The 11,366-nt window shown below is 45.2% G+C and overlaps 1 protein-coding gene across 1 annotated transcript in view; it reads right to left on the minus strand.

Moving 5' to 3' along the window:
* LOC144173873 (gamma-aminobutyric acid receptor subunit alpha-2-like) overlaps positions 1-9,289 on the minus strand; it is a 118,962-nt gene extending 109,673 nt beyond the window's left edge. Inside the window, exons 1-2 of the mRNA XM_077702166.1 lie at positions 9,151-9,289; positions 4,636-4,748 (exon numbers count right to left, since the gene is read on the minus strand). Coding sequence (XP_077558292.1) covers positions 4,636-4,700 — 65 coding nt within the window. The 5' untranslated portion in view covers positions 4,701-4,748; positions 9,151-9,289. The remainder of the gene's footprint in view (positions 1-4,635; positions 4,749-9,150) is intronic.
* Positions 9,290-11,366: the final 2,077 nt, after the last annotated feature.

Genomic DNA, 11,366 nt, shown 5'->3' on the forward strand with positions numbered 1-11,366 from the left:
CTCGCCTTGTCCCTCCATGCATGCATCCGGCGTCGATCCGCACGCCTCTCCCCCATTCTCCTCGCCACGCCAGCTGCGCGGTAACACCGCTCTCACCGCAGCGCCATCTTGCGTTAGCGCTCGCTCCCCTCGCCATGCCAGCTGTGCGTCAGCGCGCGTTGGCGCTGGGTTAACACATGCGCATGCGCTACTCTCTCTCATTCCCCTCTCCGTTAACGCGCGGTACATATAAACGCGATAACTGCGCCGCTCCGCTCAGTCGCTCCACCGCCACCGCTCCGATGACATCCGATAACAACCGATGATTTGAATGGAGACTAACAGGTCTCCTACCGCGATAGTCGGCGCAACCGTAACAAGCACCGCCCAGATGCGTCGCATCTCCCCATGGTTTCCCCCCGCGGAAAGATGTGGTCAATTTTTTTTATGAGCAACTAGCCGCGTTCAGTTTTAATTTTCACAGAATGATATATGCGTGCTAAGCGCGTGGCGTATTTCACTGGCTGGCATTACTTATTTTTCTTCTCAAATACTGTTAGTTGTTGTCGAATGAACCTGTCTGCTACACGTTCAATTGTTTTTTTTTTCTATAGCCCCTATCCTGGTTTGCAGTAGAATCCGGGGCTATTGATGTTTCACATGTTAAAGGAAAAGGCCGACTCTTTCGGTATGTATTTTCTGCTTAGATTTAACTTATTCCATTGCTGCATTGATTTTGTCTTGAGATATATGTTGTGTGAAAGGTCTACTATGTCCTGTCGCTCAAATACTTTCTTTTGTATATACTTATTTGTGCTTGCAGATGTGTTTTCTTGGATTGACTATATCGTCTTTGTTCCGCCGAGGAGTCGAAACGACAGGTTTAATTTGTATAACGCTACTCAAACTGGTGTAATTCTACCAGGAGCAGTTAAAGCACGTTTTTTCCCCTCTCTCTCTCTCTCTCTCTCTCTCTCTCTCTCTCTCTCTCTCTCTCTCTCTCGTTGAATTGTGTAATAAACGAAGTTTGCAGGAGAATTTTATGGTGTTGTTGCTCAACAGTCCCAGCTGGTCAGCAATTAATGTAAACTCAATTACAAATGTCCACCGTTTTTCCACTTTATGTGAGCGTTGTATATTGTAGTCGTTCTTATGCAATAAGAACATTGCGTGGTTAGCACTGCGTGCTAACAGCCATCTATGCATCCGCTTATATTATTGCCCCGCAATTATTTCGCATAAGCGTTACGAGCGTAATTAACTGAAGGTACATACAGTACCACTGAAAATCGTGACACTGTCACAAGCTGTCACAGCACTCTCCAAAAAATATCTTGTGTGCTGCTAGCACCTTCACAAAAGCTGAGGATTGGACAGTGCCTTGTTTATTCTCAAGGCATAATTGGGAGAAATGGCCCAGGCCGGGCCGGGCCCAAACCTTTCTGGGCCGGGCCAGGTACGGGCCGTATTTGAAAACACCGGGCCGGGCCCGGGCCGGAAAAAAATCGGCCCGTGGAGTGCTCTGCTTGATACTACAAACAAGCAGCAGCGCTTGTGTGTAGTCTTCGTCTGGTCCCTGGTCTTTTTCGCGCTGTGTTGCTCACGGTTCGGTACGTGATTTTGTCGAACCGGAACTGAACCGGTATTTGTTTCGGTTCGACACACTAATATATATATATATATATATATATATATATATATATATATATATATATATATATATATATATATATATATACAGAAAGAAATGCGGGCAGTCTACAACGCCAAAGAAGGCATAGGGGAATGGTTGGACTATATTTTTTTTACCGTTAGTGAAATTATATATATTTTTTTCATATTAATTGAAGCGAGAAAGAAAGAAAGAAAAACACGCGCCCAGAGTGGGGACCGAACCCACGCCTTTCGATTAGATCTCGAATGCCTTACCAATTCGGCTATCTGGGCGACTGTGTTCTGCTTCACTTTCTGGGGTATTTATATATATAAAAATATATATAATTTCACTAACGGTAAAAAACATATAGTCCAACCATTCCCCTATGCCTTCTTTGGCGTTGTAGACTGCCCGCATTTCTTTCTGTATTTTCCTAACGAGCCCCTCATTTTCCTAACTATATATATATATATATATATATATATATATATATATATATATATATATATAGGGAGCAGTTGAACTTTTGAAGATCGTAGAGAACACAAGAAAAGAAAACTTTGAACAAGGTAAAAGCACGATTGTTGCCAACGTTTCAGCAAAGAGACTTGCTTTTTACCTTGTTCAAAGTTTTCTTTTCTTATATATCTATATATGTAATTTCTCGTTGCATGACGCCCCAACGTGCCGCTTGGCAGCTGAACAGCTCCGTCTGACAAAATCGGCCCAAACGACGAAATTATGCTGTAAACGGCTGTGGAAAAAGTCATCTGAGAGGATAGCAGATAGGCACATCATATCTGTACTTTATTTAAATACGAATAATTAAAGCCAACTTATGGAAAACTATTCTACAATAGCGTACAACATACTTTCTGTGATAAAAATGTGTCAAAAACAACACATTGTTCCTCGCTTCAGAAGAATCTAAGAATGAAACAAACGTCCTATGGGGTAAAAACATTGTAATGTTTTAAAGAATCCTTTCGCAAGAAAGAATAAAGGCTGAAAGCTTTCCAGCTGTGTTAATGTCGAATTCAGCCATTCGAAGTATATATAAAAGCAGCGGCCCTATTGCAGGCCGGAGTTGTGACGGAGATAAGCAATACGCGCAGGCAAGAGATAATTGTAAAAAGAATAAAATGAACACAGCCTATTTTCACCTTGCATTAGGCCTGCTAACACCTATTAAAACGAGCCAACTACAGTCAAACCCGTTTATAGCGAATTGCAATATGTACCGCGATTATTTCGATATATCTAATAGTTCGATATAGCCGAACCCGCCTATAACGAACTTATCGTTACAAGTTCGCAATCCGCGGGAGCCCCCCTCTCCCTCCTAACTCCACCATCCCCGCATGCAGAAACGAACACAGTAAAGTAGCCGTTGCCATACCCAAAATAACCCATTTATTGCAAGTATTAAAGCTACTTTCCTCCTGAACTGCCTACTTTGCAAAGAAAAAAGCCGTGATTTTTGTTTTCACTTTCGTTTTGGCGGCTTCAACTAGCATAGCATTCTCTACACGAAACATTATTTGCACCAGTTCGAGTCCGTGTCCACCAAAATATAAGAAGCATTGGCGGAGCACATTGACTGCCGAAAGCGCTTCATTATAAGCGTCGCACGGCTTTCACTGCCGACATAATCGGGAAAGTGGGGGAGCTCCTCCCACAGTTCACCGATGCTGCTGCCTTGGTCCGGACTCGCTGACTGCGCGGGTTCCGCCATGAGTCCCGCGCGTCGGAAACAGTTACGTAAAGTGTTGGCCATCATGTCGCTCCGTGCGAGGCGCAATGTCCAAGTCGCAACTCTTGCTCCGTGGTCGCGGCCAATCCACATCTCAATCGCCGCTCCGAGACCATGCATTTCGGCGGCCATTCTAGGCACGCAGAGTTCGATATATCGGATGTGAACTTCGTTATAAGGAATATGTTTCCCATGTAATTCCGTAACTGAATTATTTTTGTTCGATAAATAGCATAATTCGCTCTATCCGGGTTCGTTATAGCCGGGTTTGACTGTATGTCGGCATACTGGTGTGCCAATAACCTAATGCATTAGCCGCGACATTTTAATACGACATTAACTGCCGCATCCCGCTTTGAAGAGCTCGTCTTCTAACACAGCTGCGCTGGCTTAGATGCTTGTCTAATTTAAAAGCATTACAGCCTGATTTTCTATTTCTTAACTTTGCTAAAAAGGCGACCGCTCCTTCTGGCGTACGTTTTGCAGGACAAATAGAGAGAAATTGTGCGTTCTGCGAGGCGGTATTGATTTGTGTTGAATGAATTACTTGGGAGGAACAATTTTTGTCTGAAATCAATTTTTCTTCTCAAGATTTAATTGCGCTCCCTCCCCCTCCCTCCTTTTCCACTGGTTCACATTGAAACATTGCGTTTGCTCACACGCGGAAGATTCAAAACCGTGTAGGCCTTGGGAGGTCGGACTTATAAATGGTGGAAATACTGAGAGAATGAAGGTTACCATAGAATGACTGTCACCGTATGTTACAAAAAAGCGAATTCTCTTATACGTGCCAGTAAAGCAGCAATAGCGCTAGGACGGCTGCTTCTAATGACGGCTTCGGAAGTTAACCTTCCCGATACAAATCGCAAGCGTATGATAAATGTCATCATCACGCGCGCGTGACGTCGACGAAAATACACGAGGGGAAAATTTGCGCTTTCGCAAAATCCGATGATAGCAGAACGAAACCCCCGGGAGCAATCTGAGAAGACGTTGAGCCGACTAAGTGAGAGAAAGCATAGATGTGGAATATAGGACGACAGAGACGGTTATGCATCATTTTTTTTGCTCTCTTGATTATAGTGCTAAGATTAGTGCGGAAGTCGTTAGCGGAGAAGCGGTGGCACGTGACATACCGAGGGGGCGGGGCAGTCATATTTATCGCCATCGACCACAATTTCTGGGCTGGTTTCGGCCGAAATTCTCCGAATTTTAATATTACATACCTGGAGTGAGGTTCGCTTACCTTGGGGGCATTTCAAAGACGGCTGCTGTGACGTAAACCACCATCATCATAGGACGGATGGTCATCTCGGGGTCATGTGCCAATTTGTTCCTGTCGGACGCCGAAAAACGCCGCTGGAAGAAACAATTGTGGAAACTTTGAAAATTTTTCGGAAGTTCATGTTTTTTTATAAAGCACTTATAAATCAGAAAATTTGAAAGGATTGGCTGGGAAGGCGCAACTTGATGGCCATACTAATATGTTGCTTCAAAATGGCGTAACCTAGAGTGATCACTTAATTCAAGTAAATTTTGGCTTTGTAATATACTCTGAACATAAGATTAAGCTAACTGCGTTTGGGTCACATGCAGGGTAACCTAACAGCAGTGTACAAACAAGAAAGCACCAAGGGCAAGGCTGATTAGTTGCGCTACAAAAAATCCTCGCCGCCATCAAACCGAATACAATTACTGAAATAAAGATATAAATATCAGAGTGACGGCTAATTATTCACAATGTCATTAGATTAGGCAATCATATTAAGAAATTTTGTAGTCGTTTTGGGGGCAACGCGGAAGTAGGAAGGAGTGTCTCCAAGTAGAAATCACTGATTCGTGGATATAAGGCTCTTGAGATGCTATCGGTTCTGACATTACACAGTGTACCATTCAGAACAAGTATGTCAATTTTTCACAAAGCATGAGACTTTATAATCTCTTCGTTGCCTTTCTTATTTGCTCGGAAAACGCGGTGGGCTAAAAAAGTACCCAAACGCGCAGAGAGAGATAAAACCTATATTGAACGTTTCTGTCGTTCCCGGTTTTAAAGGGCCTTCAAATAGCTGGCATGACGGGAAAAAAGTATCAAGTAAGCAGCGGAGCACATCAATGTTTCTGATGACTTCACAGCTGTCAAGGATGGCTGCATGTGCATTGAATGAGTGGCCGGTTTTAAAAACTCAAACGTATACAGGGTGATCAAAATTAAGTCGACGGGCTTTTAAGTGCGAATGCATTTTAAGTGCGAATGCACTTCTTAAGCGACCCTGAATCACGCGTCCACCGCCGTCCGTCCGTCCGCACCACATACCCACTTAGGGCGATTGGCCAAGAAGAGTTCCTAATTTCTTTAGCACATACCCACTTAGGGCGATTGGCCAAGTAATCTGAATCACGCGTCCACCGCCGTCCGTCCGTCCGCACCACATACCCACTTAGGGCGATTGGCCAAGAAGAGTTCCTAATTTCTTTAGCACATGCCCACTTAGGGCGATTGGCCAAGAATCGGGCGTGAGAAGGGCTAATGCACCCGCTTAAAGGAGTACTGACACGAAATTTCAAAGCTGAGATCCGCTCTAGCAATCAAGTACAACGACAACACAAATAGGTGTCTGTAAATAAATGCATCTTTCTTTCTTTGTAGTTGTGTGTGTGTGTGTGATCTCTCTTTCGCGAACATTACCGAACCGCGCAAATTCAACTCGTGCATTCGCACTTTCACATTCTTCCCCTCGGGGAAATGCGGGGAAATTTTTTTTAAAAAAAGCGCTTAGATTTACAGGAAGACCACCTCTACAGTGAGGTTATGTGCCATGGGGGACACATAATTAGGCGGTAATTATTGATGTCAGTGACTTAATCCTTAACATTTTTAATTAACTTTTTAGTGGCTGCACTAAGCAGTCATGTTTGTATTGAAAAGTTATACGCAATCGTGTTTCTACGCAGTTTCATTTGACAGAATTCTTCTGCGCATCCGTACTCCAAGAAATCGAACTGCGAAATTTAATTGCCGTTCGCATGATTACGCATGCAAGACAGATAATTCTGTGTTTCGATAGCGGATCCAAGTACTGCAGATTGCGATAACTCCAGCCAAGACTGAAAGGGTGCCAGTTATCACTTTTACCTATGCCTCCACCCCGCTGTCAAACTAAACACCGTACACAGCAGGGACGTCACAAGAGGGAGGGGCTTCGCACCGGTCCTCACTGTCTTGCATGCAAAATCTGCGAGCGGCAATGAAACGTCGCAGTTTGATATCTCGGAGTACGGATGCACTAGAAGAATTCTGTCAAATGAAACTGCGTAGAAACACGATTGTGTCTGACTTTTCAAAAAAAAAAACACTCCTGCTTTCTGCAGCCACTAAAAAGTTAATTAATCCATTTTAGTTAATTGAGCTACCGACGTCAATAATTACCACCTAAATCTGTGTCACCCAGGGCGAATAACCTCACTGTAGAGGTGGTCTTCCCGTAAATCTAAGCGCCTAATTAAAGCAAAAAAACCCTGTCGACTTAACCTTGATGAGCAAGTTGGGCAAGTTGGTAGTATTATGCGCAATATGAAAGGGAACACAGGAACGCATAGAAAACACCCTCAGACCCAGCTATGCGTGACACGCAGCGGCCGCCGTTGGAAACAAAGTGGAAAGGGGGACGCTGTTCTAACAACTGTTCCCATTCCTCCCGGGCGTCTTAACGGCTGTCGGACGATACCATATTATCGGCGAAATGCCGTAAGCTGCTGCTTTATAGAAATCACAGCGTGGTGGGAGTGCCAACAGTTAGTGGAAGAACGCCCTCCTTCCCCCTTTGATTTTCACAGCGCCATCCGCGTATCGTTCCGAGTCTGTTTCGAGGCTGTTTGCCACGCGTTCCTGTGTTCCCTTTCATATTGCTCATAATAGTACATAACTTTAACAAAACAGCGCGAAGCACGGGACGAAGGGAAGAGAAGACGACACAAGCTCTGTAGTCTTCTCTTCCCTTTGTTTCGTGCTTCGCGCTGTTTTGTTAAAGTTAACCTCGATCACCCTGTATATAGACTGCTGAATACTTTGAGAGACACTATTCCTGGCACTGCGGACCATGTTGAATGCCTGTAATAACATAGACAGCGTACAGCACTGTGCGTTAACCCAGGGATACTTTTAACTCCACTGATTTTAGTATTTCGCGTGTTATTTTGCTAATACAACTAGCGATATCTACTATTTCTATTTTCCACCCCCTAGCCTTCTCCCACGTGTAGGGCAGATGGTCGAACGCTCCTCTGATGGTTGAACGCTCCCCTCCCCCCCCTTCCCCCTTCCTCTTCTTCAAAGAAGACTGCTGCGGCAAGCAAAATCTTTGTCAACCATCGCACGAATCCGCGTGTTGGCGGGTTTGGCCTCGCGTAAAACGGTACTGCAAGTTTAGGGGCGCCTGTAAAGGGTGCACATCCGTAGAATGACTTGAACTGCAGTGAAGCACTGTTTTAGTGGGTGTTCGCTATTGCGTTTTGTTTGGTGCGAGGTTAGGGAAAATGTTGTACTGAAAAAAAAAAAAAAACTGTCACCGTGGAAATAAAAAAAATGAACGCGCTGAACAATTTGATTTTTAAAATAAGCATTTATGGAAATTTGGCCCAATTATACTGATCAGTGCATGCCCCTCATTTTAATTTCTTCGTGGTTCTACTGAATGAAATATCGAATTTCGTGCGTTCGGGTGAATATTCATTGAGGCTGGCGCATGTTCGCTTCAAATCATTCGAGCTATGGGAAGTGCTGTAGCCGTTCCAGCAGTGCACTGGACTCCGACGAGAATTTATATCGGTTGACCTGAGGCCGGCACTGGCTTCAGCTTTTTGCTCGAGCAAAGGGCAATATATTTTCGTCCCTTCTGGTCTAACTTATTTATTATTTGCTACGGTGCCCCAGTTAACAAAACCTCTAGGACTTTGCAGAATGATGTGTGAATCAGGACGCAAGCGATTCCGCGCAGCTATTTTTGGGTACTTTTGACGTTTACACAACGCCCCGAGTCGGTTGTACAGAGCGCAGTGGTTGAACAAAAGCACTGCATGGGCTGAAAGTTTCCAGGCCTAAGTAAAAGAAAAAAGAAAAAGAAACTCCTGTTAACCATCGTTATCCTAGTGATAGAAGACCTCGCATGTTCTTTTTTTTTTTTTTACCGGAACATTATTCATTTTTGGTACTGTATATTTAGAGCGTTAGGTAAAATATTTCGCTCAGCGAGTAGCCTAAACCTTGACTCATAAAGTGTTTTTTTATAACGCGAAGTCTACCGGCTCGGGGAATTCATACTGAATACAAGACGTACATTTCATAGTAGCAAAAAACAACAACAACAAAAAGAAGAACCTTAGTGGGATGCTTTCTTACATAACAATTGAGGCCTTTGTATTTATTAACTTGCTTGAAATGACACTCGAAACAAACTAGAATAATGAGTCCCTCTTTCTCAGAAAATGGTCGCGGTACCACACATCCCTTCAAGCAAAAAGGGGATAATTCCTACGACACGTAAATAGACACGTAAATAGTTTTTTCTTCGTGAGTGGGCCATGTTCATGTTAGCTGTACATACTACTTTTACTCCAAAGATATTGTCCAAATTTTTTAGAATAACAATTATGTAACTTGTGCCACAGTTTTGAGCGACAAACATCGCGGAGTGCCAATGGAAACAAAATAACGCCGTAGGGAGGCAAGAACACGAAGAGCATGCAAGATGACGAGGCAACTGACCCGGAACGCTGCACGGAGGTCCTGGGCCGGTGGGCCCAGCGCCGGCTGGGACGGACGCAGTGGCGCGCTACGGCCGCACTTTCCGGCAGCGACGAACCGCTTGTTGAATGCCGCGACGGGCCGCCGCCGCCGTCCAAGTTTCGCCGGCCAGCAAAGCTTCTCGGCCGCGCATGCGCACCCCGACAAAGCGCATCCCTCCCTTTCTCCCACAACGCCGCTCTTCCTCCTTTTCTCTAGTTTCTGCCCTCCGCTCGCTTTACCCGGGTGCTTTCATTTTCGCCGATTCCTCCTCCCTCAGTGACGTTCAAGCCGTCGTTGCACAGCAATGAGACCTTTGCGGTTTATGACGGTTACACTCGGGGTTTTCGATCTTAATCTCTGCAAGATACAGGGATGAAAAGCACGCTTAATGGAACTAGAAGAGGGCTGAAGAGGTAGGTTTAAAAAAACAAACGTTGAAAAAAAGAGTAACAAGGCCTCCTTGCCTACCCGGTGTTTCTATCCGAGACAAATCTTAAATAAACGTTCACGTGCACCCTTGAACTGCTTCCTTTTTATTTCAAGGTGTTCGTAATGTCCTTCCCCTTTTCTTTGGCTCCTTCTGGGTGCCCATCGTCGACGCCCCGGCTTCTCTGCGAAGATGCCCGTACCGTCTCACGTTCGACGGGTGAATGGGCCAGTGGAGACGACCTGGGATTGTGCACCGTCGCCGGCGCGTTGAGCGTTGTAAAACTAGAAAAGCGTGAAGAGGGAATGCCGGGACACCGGGTCGCTTCTGACGGGACAACACCGGCGTGGCGCCGCTGCATTTTCATATATAGCTGCTTTACTTCCCGGTGAGTTTTCAGCGCCACTGGGGGCATTGTGCGTGTTTGAAACAGTTGTACTCTCGAAGCGGTGCTCGATTTAACGTGGCCCGTCTGTATGGAGCATCCAGAGTAAGCAATAGGGTCCATCGCCTCGACAGTATCCGTCTTCGAGACAACTAAAAGCTATATGCTTTACGTGTCATGCGATAATTTTTTCTTTGCCAGAAGAGCGCGTCGACTCAGTACAGCATCAAGTTGCAAGGTATATCCTGGATTCATAATTACGCCTTGTACACTAAAAATATTCCCCGTACAATTGCTTTTTGCAGCTACGTTATGATTCCAGGACGGCAAAAAATGTAAGCCGAATTATAACCTTGAATAGTCCACTTCGCTAAAAGTATAGAATTTACGAAAAAAAAATACATTTTATCACGTCATATCCGCGTGTGCTTGTCTTGTTAGACAAAACTGACAGCAATTAATTACTTTTTATTGCACTGGATTCCTGGATGGCTTTAGTTTTCGAGCCGGCTACAAATGTACCATTAGAAATGGTCGAAATGTGCTTTTTGAAGGAGCGAAAATTGGTGGGTGGAAAAGCTTTGAATGATGAGACACGAGACCTTGCCTTTCAGGCCTTCTGTTCGAACACGGGCTGGAACTAAAGACAATTATACTTTTCCTGTGGGCTGCCAAATATTTTTCATAAGGCCGCACTCATGACCATTGTTCGAATGTTTAATCAGCGACAGGCGAAGGCGGCATATTCGCAGGAAGGGGTTTTGGTACAAGGGCCGCTGATTATTACCGTTCCCTACGCCCAATAAATGTTTATTCTCCTCCTCCTCCAACAAGACCAGCGGCCTTGGTGTTCCCGTTGTGAAAGCGGGCACATTGGTGAATCGTAGTTATTGGGAAATCTACGGCTACAATTCTCTCCGCGTATCGTGCCCTCCGGGGAATGTAAAATAGGAGCCAAAAGAAATGTCGCCAACCCGCGTCCGGTTTCGTTTGCATTGCTTGTTTTCATGCCCATGAGCAGCAGAAGGCGAAGAGCGCTACGCCAGTGACTGCTTTTCAACGCTGGAAACGTTACTAGGCTAGGTACCGAATACATTTGGTGCGCCCGTGCGCCTGCATCCGTCATGGGGAGCAGGCTCTCCGTGCACAGCTTCCATCACCAATCGGAAGCTGGTAACCCTGATGTGGAAGCAGGATGGCGGAAGCGTCAAGTGCAGCGTTCAACTTCAAGAAAACCGGGCGTCGCGCGGACGTCAAAAGGTTTTTTTTGGGGGGGCAGCGCGGAAACTGGCAAGACTCCGCGAACGGACCAGCCTTGAGATGAATTTAGCGCGCAAGCCGTGAAAAACCGGAAAATTTTCATGTTGCGTGCGTCGAGAACGT

This window comes from Haemaphysalis longicornis, unplaced genomic scaffold, assembly GCF_048455015.1.
Source record: "Haemaphysalis longicornis isolate Haplotype H1 unplaced genomic scaffold, Haemaphysalis longicornis Haplotype H1 scaffold_3, whole genome shotgun sequence".
In the NCBI taxonomy this organism is placed as follows: Eukaryota; Metazoa; Arthropoda; class Arachnida; order Ixodida; family Ixodidae; genus Haemaphysalis; species Haemaphysalis longicornis.